The sequence below is a fragment of the Populus nigra genome, chromosome 5 (assembly GCF_951802175.1).
Source record: "Populus nigra chromosome 5, ddPopNigr1.1, whole genome shotgun sequence".
Lineage (NCBI taxonomy): Eukaryota > Viridiplantae > Streptophyta > Magnoliopsida > Malpighiales > Salicaceae > Populus > Populus nigra.
Window position 1 is genome coordinate 1,332,498 of NC_084856.1, and position 16,226 is coordinate 1,348,723.

At 29.4% G+C, this 16,226-nt stretch overlaps 2 protein-coding genes across 2 annotated transcripts; both read left to right on the forward strand.

Annotated features, from left to right (window-relative positions):
- Positions 1-1,780: 1,780 nt before the first annotated feature.
- LOC133693905 (uncharacterized) lies at positions 1,781-5,209 on the forward strand. The gene is made up of 6 exons (XM_062115282.1): positions 1,781-2,205; positions 2,940-3,139; positions 3,804-3,944; positions 4,092-4,172; positions 4,749-4,873; positions 4,953-5,209. Exons 1-6 carry the CDS (start codon positions 1,983-1,985, stop codon positions 4,999-5,001), a joined length of 819 nt encoding a protein of 272 aa, XP_061971266.1. The 5' UTR covers positions 1,781-1,982; the 3' UTR covers positions 5,002-5,209.
- Positions 5,210-8,275: 3,066 nt separating this feature from the next.
- Positions 8,276-9,272, forward strand: LOC133695328 (snakin-2-like). The gene is made up of 3 exons (XM_062117263.1): positions 8,276-8,560; positions 8,708-8,759; positions 8,912-9,272. The coding sequence occupies exons 1-3, from the start codon at positions 8,483-8,485 to the stop codon at positions 9,091-9,093; spliced, it is 312 nt and encodes a 103-aa protein (XP_061973247.1). The 5' UTR covers positions 8,276-8,482; the 3' UTR covers positions 9,094-9,272.
- Positions 9,273-16,226: the final 6,954 nt, after the last annotated feature.

Genomic DNA, 16,226 nt, shown 5'->3' on the forward strand with positions numbered 1-16,226 from the left:
TTCATTCAGAGAAAATAAAATTTATGAACTTGAAATTTTCATCTGTAATATTTTTCACTCAAAAAAATTCTTATGTTTTTTTTGTTTGTTGCTATCTTTTAACTTTTATGTTCTTAAGAAACTCTCTCTTTACTTATTGTTTTCTGAAATTCTTTTAATCAAGCAATAAAAAACATGTTGAGCTTTTATTTATTTTCTTTAAAATAGGATTATCATATTTACCATAAAAAGAAATGTATATAATCTTCATGTGATTCCCTACTACCAATAGGTATATTAAAACCCTCGTAATAAAATGAAAAGGTAGTTTTTCCTTGCCAGTTGGTTGATGATACCATGGAATCGATCATCCACGACTTCAATAATAAAAACAGGGGTGCAAACAAGCAAATAGAAGGTAGAATTTGACTGTGAGTCTTTGACTTTGGAATGATTTTTGCAAATCAATGGATATAAAAATGATAATATAATATTAGATGTACCAGATCTGCATCTGTCTTTGGGAGATGGATAAGGTCAACAGGAAGTGCTTTTATAGAAAATTTGTCAACCATATTGCACGATTCCATTGGCCCTTGCAAAAAAGATAGACCAACCACCTCACCTTAATTGAGATTGCCTTGCCAAAAAGAAAAATATCATCCAGCACGCATCCTCCATTATAAGTTCATGGTAGCTGGACTAATCCTCAATCCCACCTTTTTCTTGAATATATATATATATATATATATCATCACACCTCATTCATTTATTATTAGTTATAGATTAGCCCTTAATCTAAGTTGTTTGATCCTTGCTTTTGTGACTTTTATATTATTTTATGAGATTAAATAGTAAGTGGGGCAAAACCATTAAATTATTTAGTAGTTTATTGTTGTGTTGTTTGGATTAAATTGATATTAAATATATAATTTTAAAATTTTCATTAAAAAATTAAATTAAACTACGTGAAAATGTGAACAATAATTCCCAGAAGAAGACAGAGAATCAATACCTTATATAATATTTTTTTTTCATCACTGGTATAAAAAACTATATATTAGTTTATTATCAGTCAGAAACTAGCTCCTCATCCCGGTTTTTTTTTTAATAAAGATAACCCATTGTCTTTGAAGACCAGGAGCTTGCTTGGTCCTTGTTATGAGGTTGAGTACATTAAACTAACGTCATTAAATTATTTGGTGACTTTTTGTTGTGTTGTTTGAACTAAAGCTGGCATTAAATACATTACATAAATATTTTTATTAAGAAATTAAAATAATTTACTCGAAAACAAGAAAAACACTTTCATAGGTAAATTTAAAAGTCAAGTGATTCAATGAACCTCATATGACATTTTTAGATTATACATTAATATAAACTATATAACATTATTATTTTAATGATTTAAGGTTATTTAATGTTATATTCTTCTTTTAAATAAAGCAAGCAATCCTTAATCATCCCTTCTCATTTTATTTTTTCTAAGCAGAAACCAATATATTTGTAAACTTTTTTTTTTATAAAAATCACATTTCATTTAAAAAAGTTTAAAAAATACATTTTCAAATACTTTGTTCTATCAATAGTTAAAAAAAATACAAAAAAAATAATTTAAAATCACTCACGAAACAAATTATTTGATATCTTTATCTATATTTTTATTTTTATTTTTATTTTAATATATTTCTTCCTCAAAACAATAACAAAACACAAGTAGTTCGACATTCAATTTCTACTTCTTACCAAACTCTCCACCACTCCACGTGCTATAATAACATTAACTACATTGATGAAAGACTCCCTCGTATACTTCACATGTGTACCTCTTCTCTAGGCATCAACTATCCACGGATCGAATATTTATTACAACATCAACAACAACATATCCATTTTACATTATCACCTCACTGTCCCGTGACTGATACATCGAAATTCGAAGCCCAGAGTGAGAAGCAGAGGGAGAGGGAGAGGAGTCATAGCTGGAGGAGGAGAGGAATAGAATGAAGGCAACGAGGAGGCCGATACAGGCGGTGGCGAGATGGGTAAGGAGGCAACCACCAAAGATGAAGGCTTTTTTAGCGGTGGTTTCAGGGTTGGTGGCTTTGGTTTTTCTTAGAATGGTTGTTCGTGATCATGATAACCTCTTTGTTGCTGCTGAGGTTGTTCATTCTATTGGAATCTCTGTTCTTATTTACAAGCTCATGAAGGAGAAGACTTGTGCTGGTAATAAATATGAAACATCTCTCTGAAACTTTATGATTAGCTAAAAAGTCAGGGTTTTTTTTTTCTTGATTTGTTGTACTAATTGATTTCTTAAGCTGTTGTAGGTAAAATGTAGTTGGCTTTTTTGTTTATGATCATTTTCGTTTTATTCGTGGCTGTAAAGTGTAAAAGGTTTGGTTTATTGGGATTATTTCTGTTTAACCATTGAAGAGGACTATTGAGTCCTCTGATTAAATTAGTGTGAGAGAGGAAAAGGGCTTATGCTTGATATTTCAGGCTGAAAATCTGAGACCGTGAAAACTGAGTCAAAATTCGCTTAAAAAATGATAGGGCTCTGGTGCAGTAGTCATGGGGTTTATCATTTATGCCAATCTTGCATTGTGACTTGGCGAGGTCATCTTCTTGTTTTCTGTATATGGTGATTTATCCTTTCATTTTGGGAAGTCTATGGAGTGTCAAGAATTTATTTTGAGGGGTGAAGATCTAAATTGCTAGTTTAGGATAAAGAGCTTTTATTGAAGAAAAGCAACATTAATTTTCGTCGTATCAATTATCATGTACAGACAATTGCTTGGTCGATGCTACTATTTGTCTCGTGATTGTAGTGATTTTCAGTATCGTTCATGTAACTCATTGCAACTAAGCATGCATTCTGTCTCTCTAATTTGCACCAACACAACTCTGGCCTTTGTTTTGTCTTTATCCTGGTCTTCTCTAATTTTAGTTCTTTGCAGGACTTTCACTGAAATCACAGGAGCTAACAGCTATATTTTTAGCTGTTAGGCTCTATTGCAGTTTTGTCATGGAGTATGACATACACACTCTACTTGATTCAGCTACGTTGCTGACAACCCTTTGGGTAATCTATACGATCCGTTTCAACTTGAGGTCCAGTTACATGGAAGGCAAAGATAACTTTGCAATTTACTATTTGGTGAGTCATGTGCATTTGTTGAACTGAAATAATCCATTAGTAGATTTTATTTTATTTTTCTTTTTGGGAGATTTCATGGAATGTAAAGATTATTGAGTAATTATATTCTAGCATGTAAGTTAAACTGCAATGTTTCCATGGGTATTTGATCAGCTAGCTAATCCAGTCCAGTAAGTTAAATATACCTGAATTTGCTGTGCCCTTAACAAGATTATAAATCACTATGGCTTACCATGCTTAAATGTGTTTAACCAAAAAAAATCGTGATAAGGGACCTGATAGTGTGCCTATTTTAGCATGCAAGTTAAACTGCAATTTTCCATAGGTCATTAATCAGTTAGCTCATCCTGTAAGTCTAAACAACCTTGACTATACTATGAGTTTAAACTAACCATCTTCATATGTGCCTATTGAAATGGTTGGTCAGCTCTCCGTGCATTCTAGATTTCAGATTGGTGTATCATCAATTTGGAAGATTCATACTTTAGCCTTGTGATGTCTTAAACCCGCAAAAAAAGCAGTACCAGTTGCTTACAGTGTGGTAGTTCTTATTAATTTTTTTAATCAGGCCTCCAATGTCGTTTGATCACGATTTTTTTTTGTCTCAGTTTGCTTTTTGTTGTATTTTCTTAACGTACTATGTGCCTTCTCTCCTTTCTAACAGGTGATACCATGTGCTGTGCTAGCTTTGTATATTCATCCAAGAACACATCACCACATACTCAACAGGATTTGCTGGGGCTTTTGTGTTTACCTTGAATCTATTTCAGTGTTGCCTCAGCTGCGAGTAATGCAAAACACAAAGGTATGGCTGAGAATAACATGTGCGCCTACTAGCTTTCTTCTTAATCAATGCCCAAATAAAGAGTATTGTTGGGTTGTTTCTTTTAATGTGTACATGATCCTTACATGACTATTCTTGCTCATCTTTCTTTCATTCTTATTATTTCAGATTGTTGAACCCTTCACGGCACATTATGTATTTGCGCTTGGAGTTGCCAGGTTCTTGGGTTGTGCACATTGGGTCCTCCAGGTTTGACAATGCAGCTTATAGATTTTGGGATATAACTTGGTTATGTTATTGGAAAATTGCATGGCCATTGCATTATGAACTATTCTTATTAGTTATCCATCTTGGCATCACCAATTACCATCAGATGGTTGTCCCCGTAGCACGCCCGCCCAACACTAGGCAGAGGACTTTCATATAGAGTAATGTTTTGTCCACAAGATTGATTAGTACACTAATATAACTGCCTAAAGAAGTACTTATTTTCCCCATGCATTTCATTTTTTTGTGATGCATGGATGACCATGTACAATTTTTTGGGTGTAATGATACCCACCCTCCTGTATCTTTTGGCACAAATACACATCAATTTTCTGCTTGTCCATCCCTACCCACGCGGACACACTCGATGCTTTGTGCATATGCCTCAAGTGTAAAAGAATGCTTGAATATATGTCTCATTAAGCTTCATGTAAAATTCTTTGTTACTCTGCTGTGTTTAGTGCTTGAAGTTGTGCCTAATCATAGGGGAAGATGGCTTAGCATGAATCAGTTAAGTAGCCACGAATATCTGAGGATGCATTTCATATCTAAATACAGGTACTGGACACTCGAGGACGCCTATTAACAGCACTGGGCTATGGATTGTGGCCTCTTATGGTCCTACTTTCAGAAATTGTGCAGACTTTCATTCTTGCCGATTTCTGCTACTACTACGTCAAGAGGTGAGTAATGGCCATTCTTTTTGGAAAATATAAATTACGTTCTTTATGATCCATCTAACACATGCTTGGATAAATGCAGTGTTCTTGGTGGGCAACTTGTTCTAAGGCTCCCCTCAGGAGTGGTGTAAGCTAGTCTGCCTTGCAAAAATCTGCGAAGTGTGGGACGATGCTAGCTTTGGTTGCTCTTGGCCATCCAGATAGTGCGTGCAACGCTTGTTCTATCTTTTGCAGGCATTAGAGTTGTAGTAGGTGGACTGTAAAATTGTTCTATTTTTCTCACTCTCACTCACCTAGAAATGAGATCCGTCGGTGGTTTTAAGCATGGTTTTTAAACAACTGAAACAAGTCTTGGTGTGATTGATTGACTGGGTTGATTTAAATTAATTTTTATTTTTATTTTATAAAAAATTAAGTTAACATTAATTTTTTAAAAAACCAGTTTTTACTTGATTTTTTCTAAATTGATCGGGTTTTGGATTAATTTAAGTTTTTAACTTAATTATATTAGATTAATTTTTGTTTATTTTTTTATTAAAACTTGACCCAATCTAGATCACAAAGGTGATTTCAATTCACAGAATCAAGTTACCGGATCAAGTTGGGTTTTAAAATAATTATTTTTTAATGTTTATATATATAATTCATGCCTTAATCACTTTTGGTGAGTTCGGTTGAATTCTACATTTCAAGTATGGTTTTCTACGCTTTACATCGAAACGGCTCATTAGTAACCCATCAATGCTTTTACGTGGTATCATAGTGTCTTCGAACAGTCAAAATGTTATTTGCTTAAATTTTTTTAAAAAAACTTATTTAAAAGTATTTTTTGTTTTAATATATTGATTTTAAAAATAAATTTAAAAAAATAAAAAATATGTATTATTTTAATATATTTCTAAACAAAATAAAAGGAAAAAAATCAATTAATATACTAAATTAATATAAAATTATTTCTCAAAAAAATAATAATATCGATTATAGTTCGAATAAAGAAAATAAAAGAAAAAAAGTGTATAGACCCATCACAGCTGATGTGTGATGGCAGTGATTCCTCCTATTTGTCACTGGCATCTTTTTTTGTTTTGTTTTTCCTTATAGAATATCTTTTATCCCCTTTTTTATATATAAAAGAACTCTTTTACAGAAAGTCTACTTTAGCTTTGATTAAAAATAAAATATTTTTCTTCGTAAGGCTACTTTTTTTTTTCCTGAGACTTTCCTGTTTTATTAAGAAAATAACGCCAAACTCCACAGGCCCTTGGATAATTTTTAGACCAAAACGAAAAAAAAAAGCCTTCCATTTCTACGAAGTCATTCAAGGATGACTGAGGCTCACCAATTCTCTTCTTCTCGGGTAAAAATTTTTGTATGATAACGTTAAATGACTGTCGATGATATTACTAGCTAAGTGATGAGGTTCGTTTCTCTCATTTTTATAATTTGATGCATCTTTTCTTGATGGAATGGTGGTGTATCATTCTTTATATATATATATATATATATATATATATATATATATATATATATATATATATCCCTGAAGTCCCTCCTTTTGCTTGAGGAGAAGACGTTAGCGTATTAATAAAATATATTTCTTGTTAAGATAAAAAATTTCGTACATATTAAAATAAGATATCTGTCTTGTCTTATTAAGGTAGAATTTACATGATAATATATCTGTCTTGTCATGATTACAATACATTTGACTCACAAGGTGAAAATATCTCTAAAATATTTTTGACTCACGATCCTAACGGGGAGCTAGAAATTCTTTTAGAGTTAAAGAAAAAATATATGTCTAGCACTAATAAATTTAATAAATTATCAGACTCATGAATATTAAAATATAGTAAGTTTAACAATTTATCTGATCCATATACCTCTAAATTGAGCGCTTGTTTGAGTCTAGAAATATGTGGGTCATAATCCTCTCCTTGAGCACCCTTCGAAAGACAATTCTAAAAAAAAAAACAATAAATGCCTATGCATCAATAAGTAATTCATGTGAAAATTAAGCATTTGCGTGGAGGAAGTTTTTAGCAAAGTGAACAGTATCCAATTCACTTGGGCATACCATGCTGGGAAGTGGGAAAGAAGTCCCTTCCTAATTTTGAAGGTTAAGCAAACGAGTTTGAATGCCAATAATGTGTCGGCAGATAAACTCTATTCAGTGCACTGTGATAATTGGTACGGATAGATGGAAAAATTACAGCTGTAAGTCTCTTGTCTTTATGTTGTCGACATCATTCGGTTGACTCGCTTACATAATCGAGTCATAAATCAAGCTTAATTAATAGCTAGTTTCGAGTCAAAAGAAGTCCAACTTAACCCTCCAGTGCGAGTCATCTGGCAAGGCCAATTTGTCCTTGACGTGAAACTTTCTTCTTCGAAATAAAACAAATTAAAAACAGTTCGCTAGACCCAATGAATTTTTAGTACCCCCCAGTACATTTGTATGCGATACATATCATACTATTTCTTTTTTTTTAATTTAAAATATAATATTTAAAGTATTGAGAATTTTTTTAAAATATTTAGTTTGAGTTTCAAATTAAACTATATGATAGATAATTAAAATAAATCATTTAATTTAATAAATTCAAAGATAATTTTGATGATCAGTAAAAATATTATATTATTATTAAAAAAATTTTAAACAACAATTATTTTTTAATATTGAGACGGTGCTAGATTAAATCAACCTTAGTCATCATGCGATCTGGTTCATGGATTTCAATGAGTTTAATAATTTTTTTATTTTTTTATTTAATTTTATAATAACACTAGATATTTGCAAAATCGAGTACAAACCCTAAAAAATATGTTTATTTGATATCGTGATAATCCTATTGAACGTAAAAAATAAATAACTATGAATCTCACTTCCCAACTAATCCAATTTTAAAGAAAAAAATAAAAGTTAAATTTTTCAAACTCGTCAACAAGCCCATAGATTTTTTAAAATTTAATAATATATTTTTAAAAAAATTATTTTTTTAACTATACGATAAAAGAATAAATAATTATATAATTAAGTTAATTAAAAAAATACCCCGCTATTTATGGCTCTTGAGTTTCATAACTAATATCAATATAAAACAAACACTTACATTAAAACGAAGCATTTTCTACTACTCATTTGGAAAATTCCCAAATGATTAGTCTTGCCATTTATGGAAGCTATTTTGGACTATAAAAAGCATGTTTTATAATTAATTAATTAAACTATTAATGGGTTCGGATACATATACTTAAGCATACTCGGTGTATGTAAACGGGGATGCTTATGGTTTTTCTTTGAAAAAAAACTCAACAAAACAACTGCTCTGGATAAGTCCTAATATATCCCATCCCCAAGTCCTAATATATAACAAGTAACAAGTTGCCATATTATAATTTGTGGGAGACCAGCTCTTAGTTTCGTATGTGCATGCCAGCAGGATGTCCCGTCCTTCCATGCACCTACTCCACCTTGTTGAAGCTGATCATGCTCTGGCTATAAATAGTGACGCCCTTTCTATCGTTTCATGCAATCAAACTAACAGAGTTCAATTCAATTCCAAACAAAATTAAAAGTTCTCGAGGAGTCGTCTGGTTAAAGCTCTAGCAATGGCTATATCGAAGCTTTTGATGGTTTTTCTTGTCGCATCTCTCCTTGTGCTCCGCCTTGTTGAAGCTGATCAGAAGGTTTGAGTTTTGTTTCTTATATACAGCTTAATTATTTCCTCCTTCAGATTTGAGTGTTGTCAAGTTGATTTCTTTCTCATTGTTTTTAATGTCGAACTCTCCAAGATTATACAAAATAACATGGCGTTTGATCGATGATTGATGCAGGTGGTGCACTCAAATATTCAAGCTGCTAGCTATCCTCCTGGGAAGAATATCGGTACGTAATTTGTTCAACCTGCCCACAGTTGTCATCAGTTGGTCAAATGGCAACTATTTCATTGGTTAATATATGTATATATCAAGATCAAATTAAATTATTGTTTAAACATCAGCACATTCTAATAAACTTATTCGTGCATTTATAAGCAGATTGTGGTGGCGCTTGCAATGCTAGGTGTTCCTTATCCTCCAGGCCACGTCTTTGCAAGAGGGCTTGCGGGACTTGCTGTGCACGATGCAAGTGTGTCCCCCCAGGCACTTCCGGCAACCATTATACCTGCCCTTGCTATGCCACCATGACTACTCGAGGTGGCCGCCTCAAGTGTCCTTGAAATCAGCCTTGGCCTGCAACAAGAATAACCATCGGAGTTTGAATAATAGATGTTAAGCTGTACTTTCCTTTTCTTTTTCTTTTTGTTTGTAATATATATTTTGAATTATTTGTGATAAATTGTAACTGCACATGTAGGGTTTTGTTTATATATAAAATCCTGGGTTCTGTTTTGTTTTCTTTCTTTATGTGCGCAAAACTTGAATCCAAATCATGACCAATTGATCGACCAACCAAATTCTCAAAAAAAAAAAAAAAAACTAACCTGACGTTCAGTAACTTTCAAATCTTGGGATGATAAAAAAAATAGAATTCAAAGTTCACCACTCCGATCTTATGCGGACATTTATGTTCTTGATAGCGAAGCACAAATGGGCTCACGGACAAAAGTACACCTTATATCAAATTATGTAAGAAAATTAAAAATTAAATTATTGTTCAAGGAGAAGTATATTAGAATTCACTCTTCATTTATATTTTAAAAATGAATTTATTCATATTTTGTCTTTTTCTTTGTGCGGGACAAATGCAACCTTAATTGAATCACTTTGAATGGCCATTCATTTACCGTAAAAAAAAAACTCAATTCAAGGAGGGAAAAAAAACTCAAAAATTGGGACACAATTTACATGAACAGTTTCTCATATAATTTAATTAGAACTGATATGGATATTTTCACCTCACTTTTTAATTTATCTTTCTTCTAAAAAGTAAGTACGGTAATTTTTTCATGAGTATCATAATATTTCTTTCTCTCGTAGAACCCAGATTGGTTTTGGTTTTGAAATCTTATTTCAAATTCATGTTTGATACATAATTGTTCAGGTCATATCTGCTTTATAAACGAATTGAAGATGAGAGTCCAGCTCTATCATTGAGCTAATATCTAATAGAACAATCACACTCAAGTAATATTTTACTTGCAGCAGCTAGTAGTTTGATGCCCGCACTTTTTTGTGTCGGATTAAAAGAATTTTAAATATAATAAAAAATATCTAGATAATAAAAAATTATTTATATGTTTATTTTAACCATATGAAAAGTTTATTTATTTATTTTTGTCTTATTCACAATTTTAAAATTAAATTATATAAAAAAATTTAAAATTATATGAAAAGTAACTACGTAACCTTATTGATTTAATTAGTTTAAAAATATCTTGATCAATCAGTAAAAAAAAATATCTTAAAAAAAATGAAATTAATAAAAAAAAATTTATGGTCCAGCTTTTTGCTTAAATCATATTTAAAATTAAAAGAATATCTAGACACAAAAATGTCGGATTAAAAGAATTTAAATATAATAAAAATTATCTAAGATAATAAAAATTATTTTATATTTACTTGAATTAATGGGTTAATCTTGAAATTTTCTTGTTTATTTTTTTATTTAGCATGATTTTAAAATTACATCGTATGAAAATATCTCTATGTAATCCAATTGGTTTTATCAGTCTAAAGACATCCTGACTAATCAGTAAAAAAAATCATGAGAAAAAATTGAGAAAAAATAAAATTCACATAAAAAAAACTTATGGTCCAGCTTTTTGCTTAATTAGGTTTAAAATTAAACCGTATGTGCTCTAACAGAACTCATGAGTTAATTACCGGGTAGGTTCAAAAACAATATAACAAATTAATAAAAAAAGTTTTGAGGAATAAATTGAAAAAAAATAATAAATTAATATAAAAAAACTTATTGACTTAACTTTTTACGTGGTTCGAGTTTAAAATTAAATCGTGTAGAAATTATCTTAACTCAATTTAATTTGACTAAAAAAAGAAAACTTTATAATTCTATATTTTAAAAGCCCCGAATACTTTTTTTTTAAGGTCAAGTTGTCATTTTATTTTGTTTTAAAAAGTAAAAAGATAAAAATATTATTATTTGTCAATTTTAAAAATCTTGACTTGGAAAATAATGGAGTTATTTTACTATATTTAAAAAATTGTAAAAGATTATATGTTTTATTAATTTTTTAATAATGAGAAAATATCAAAATACTTTCAATAGCAATACGAAGACCATTGATTTTTTTTTGGGATGACAAAACAGTAATTATATTGTTACAGGACGCAGTAAAATGCTTATATTTGCACAATAAATTCGCCAACTTGCCTTCCCGTTTAATTTTTTCGGAGAGGTAGATATGACAAAGAGGGAAGAATAAAAGATAGGATCGATCCCAGTGCCAATGCTTATCTTTTCATCATGCATGAACAAACATTATCCAGAAGGACCTTAAATTACTTAGCCTCCGAACAAAATATCAAGGGCCTTCGGTGGGACCTTTACTATCTTCAAAAACAAAATTACCCGTGACATGATTTTTTGGACATGCCTGCTAGCACTAGGTACATGAACATAAGACAGCTGTGGTGCGATCCCGTGCAGCTGGCGGAGTCACTTTTGGGAGCTTCTTGGGAAGCTACATGGTTCATTCGGTAGAGTGGTTAGAACTTAGAAGGGTTAAAGCAAGCTTCTCAATTATGTTCTGTTTTATTTGAAATTACTGAAATATTTCATATTAATTTAGAAAAAAAAAATTATTTTATTTAAAATCTCGATTCACTCTAAATTTTTCAACTAAATTTCATTTGGAATATTCCGGTTTCATTCCACATGTTTCGTTCCGTTCTTAAAAAGCCATTAAATCAAATTGAATCTTGTTCAATTTAATTAATTAAATCACCCAATTATAAAAAGCTTTTTTTCATTACTATTTTAAATAATAATGATATTAATTTTTTAAAACTACATTTATCACTAATATATATAGTTTATATCCATGTTGTTTTTTTATGTTTATACTTTGTAAGAATTTGAGCAAAACAAATGATGATTTAGATTCCATTAGCCTTGATAACATTGACCTAACTTTATATTTAAAATATTTATGTTAAAACATTTCACTTTCATAATATTTTGATATTTTGTATAAGTTGAATTACTTTAAGTTAAAGATCTATTTAATCTTGACTATTTAGAAATATTTTAGATTTTGAAATTATATTTGTTTGGCATTGTGTTTGTATTGCATAATTTATAATTAATTTATCTTGAATTTGAATTATGTTTGTTGTGTGTGTGTGTGTGTGTGTGTGTGTGTATAGACACACACACACACACGAACAATACAACTCCGAAACGGCACACTGAAACACTCCAAAACTGAAACATTCCATTCCAATTGAAAAAACGAAACACTTACCAAAACGGAATTGACAACCTTGGGTTAAAGTAAAAGATATAAAACTCGGCCTAGCAACATAGATTGATCAGAGTGATTCGGGGTTTTAGTTGGTTTTCCACTTTTCAATGGCTAAAACTCAGGCTTGCTATTATCCCGGTTAAATTTGGATGACTTTGTCGGGTTAATTTGCAACCTGAATAATCTGGTATAACTCAGGTGAGACCTAATTTTTTTTAAAAAAAAACCTAAAAAATATAAAATTAATTTATGAATATCTGACCTTATTTTTTTATAGCCTACATCTCCTTAAATATTTTATAACTTTTTCACGTGAAATGATTATATTTATAGTATATATCCACATAGAATATTTATTATAGCTAAATACAACCTTCATTTATATGAAAAGTTTCTTAATTTTTTACATATAAGATAACCATTTATATATGGCCTTCATTCACATTAAATATTTTTGAATTTTTCCATGTTGGGATAGTTATATATAGCCCGCATTCATATAAAGAGTTTTTTTTACTTTTAAATGTGGGATAACATAAATCCATATGAAATATTTTTTAATCTTTTCACATGAAATATTAAAACCTCAAACATTGTTTTTTATTTTTTTCTGGGTTAACCCACTTCAACCTGTGTAACTAAGGACCTAACCTCTTAGCCGGATCAACTCTCGAATCAGATTTAATAACTATGGTTAAGATTGTATTTTATTTTAGCTATAATTTTTAAAATATTTTATTTATTAATACACATAATAATTTTATATAGATTCTATTAAAAATTATTTCTTTAAATATTAGTTTCAAAAAAATTATAATTTGTAGCTTTTATTATGGTGTGATATATATATTGTAGTGAGATGAATTGTAGTTGAAATTATTTTTTGCTTTAATTATAATATTAAAAGTGTTTGATTAATTATTACACACTACAATTTTACACGAGTTTTATTGAAATTTTTTTAAAAAATATTAATTATAAAATAATTATAATTTATATTTTTTATTAGATATTTTTTCAAATTATAATAATAAAAATTACCACAATGCTAAATGACGGCAATGCTAAAGTGCATGGGTGATAGTTGCATGCTTTTTTTTTTTCATAAATAAAATATATAGTATTAGTGGTTATAGTTGTTAGACAGAAATCTATAACCAAAACAAAAAATAATTCAAGTTAATTATCATATCAACTCAGGAGTTTTTAAATCAATATTTTTATTAAATTAATATTGCTTTTTTATAACTATCAGAATTGATCCGGTTATATCCAACAAAAACAACTGGATCATTCAAAACATGGTTAATTAAGTTAAGTATGTTTTATCATGTCAATGTGTTTTAGGTCAATTTAAAATAATTTAAAATGAGTTTACTAGATCAATATGTTGGATTAGTGCACGTCTAATAATAATTAATGATAATAATGATATTGATATCATAAAATTAACAAGCTGCACGAGTGATCCGACCAGACTTGTCAGGAACTTAATTACCACCCATCAACTTGATAACTGTCCACTGATCGATCACACTCAGACACAAGAAAAACATTGTGCTGAGTTAAATTTAAAGCCTAGATAAGACCTCCTTAGGACATCACCATTTTGGCACTGTTTTTCCGACGTGGGTGGCGGCTAATGTTTTTTAATTGTTTTGATATTATAAATAAATTATTTTAATATATTTTTAAATAAAAAAGAAGTAACATAATAATACTAAACATAACCTTTACAGCGGGACGGCATTACTAGCAATAATACTATAGTTTTTGTGAGGCACCCGCAGCCGCAGAGATTAGGGTGTCACAAAACAACAAGGAGTTTGACACATTACCATCGAGTGTCTAGTGGACTGCTTGGAATAAAAATTAACAATCCACGAGATGATAATATGGTAGCTTTAATGCGATGACCAAATGATTTTTTATATTAATTTCACTCTCAACCCCTCACAGATCCTCAATAATTCAATTAAATTCGAGGGTTTTCATCTTTATTTCTGTTTAAATTATATTATTTTTTCCAAACGACTTGATGTTTCCTAATAACTGGCCACTATAAGTATTTAATTGAGATATCAAAATAATCCGATAATTTAGATGCAAAACTGATAATATCTCAATAATCTGGCTGTCTATTTGATATTTGTTCTTGCTTAATTTATTTTGTTTAAATTTTTATGCTCCGTGAATGTCTGAATTTTTTTTCCTTTAACTCTTTCCTAATGATTGAGAAGGTTTTTAATTTCTTTATTTTATGAAAGTGCGCAAGTTATTGAAAAAAAGAAAAAGCAGAACGCAAAAGTACCATGCACCAGTAGATGGAACATCCACTAAAATTCATGATTGTTTTTGAATTTTTAATTTTTTTTAAAAAAGATTAAATATTTTTTAAAATTAATATTTTACAAAATTTCTTCATTTGGACCCTTCCCTGGCTCCCCCTGGACGATTCCAAGGACTCTTGTCCACCAGATATCCCTGACAACTCATTCCTGACGCCACCCTTTGTTTTGCCTTCTTGGCTTCTTATGCGTATTATTATTATTATTATTATTATTATTATTATTATTATATATACACACACTATATGATAATTACTTGGTGCTTTCATGAACCTACCTCGGCCCCTTTAATCATTGCTATCAAAATGTAGCCAGAAATACCAACACCCTTTCTCTTTGTTTTGCACGTCAAGTTCCAGGACTCGTGTGGTATACGATGCAATACTAGACAGCGCAACATTTGTAGTCGTTTTTACTTAAAAAAACTCATAATCACTAGAAAAAACCTTTATAAATTACATATCAACTAAAAAACATTTTAGAATCATTAAAAAAAATTATTTAAATTTAAAAAATCTAAACAAACTGAAACTAAGTTTTTCAGATAAAAATAATACTAGTTATTTTTCAAGTAAAATAAAAAATAAAAAATATCATTATCGACCTTTTCTCGTTGAATTAAAACTTTTTATACCTAAATTTGCCATTTAAATTGTCAATTTTGTGATAATAGAGAAAATTATTTTTTTTTTGTTTTCTAATAACTTTTTATTTTCAATCTCAAATTTAAAATTTAAAAAATAAATAGAATGAACTTTTGAACTAAAATAAAAATTTTATAAATTTGGAATAAACCAAAAATAAAAATTTTATAAATTTGGAATAAACCATGTATTTTATATATGCTTTACATATAAGTCTTTTAAAAAAAATATAATCTTTCTACCATTATTTCAAACTTAATCTTATTTAATTATGTCATAAAAGAATTTAATTAAAAGAACATTAAAGATGAAGGTGAAAATTTCTGCAAATTTAGAATTAGTCATGTATTTTATCCCTACTTTACATTGAAGTCCTTTTTTTAATTTAATCTTTCTGCAGGATTTTAAATTTAATTTCATCCAATTATGTTATAAAAGAAAATTAAAGTTGAAGGATAAAAATTAAAAAAAATGATGAAAAAAAAAGTTGGGAAGTATTATACTATTTATATAACCAGTGAAGCGATCGTATTAAGCCCTGTTTTTTTTTTTTTTAGTTTTGTAGTTAATTATTTTTACGTGCCGACAAGTACATCCTTTGAATGGCTATTCATTAATTTGGAGTCAAAGTCCGAGAAAAAGAACATATGATCTATCAAAACCAAACAATAGTGCTTTAAACTTGTTCGTTTTTCCTGTGAGGCTGTGTGCATTTACTTCCTCCTAAATCCATGTTATTTTTGTTTTTATATTTTGAAAATGTTTTTGAAAAAAATTAAATTGTTTTTATTTTTATACTTTAAATTAATAATTATTTAATATTTTAGATTATTTTGGTGTGATAATGTCAGAAATAATTTTTTAAAAACATAAAAAAATATTACTTTACTACATTTCAAAATAAAAAAAACTTTTAAATATAACAATTACT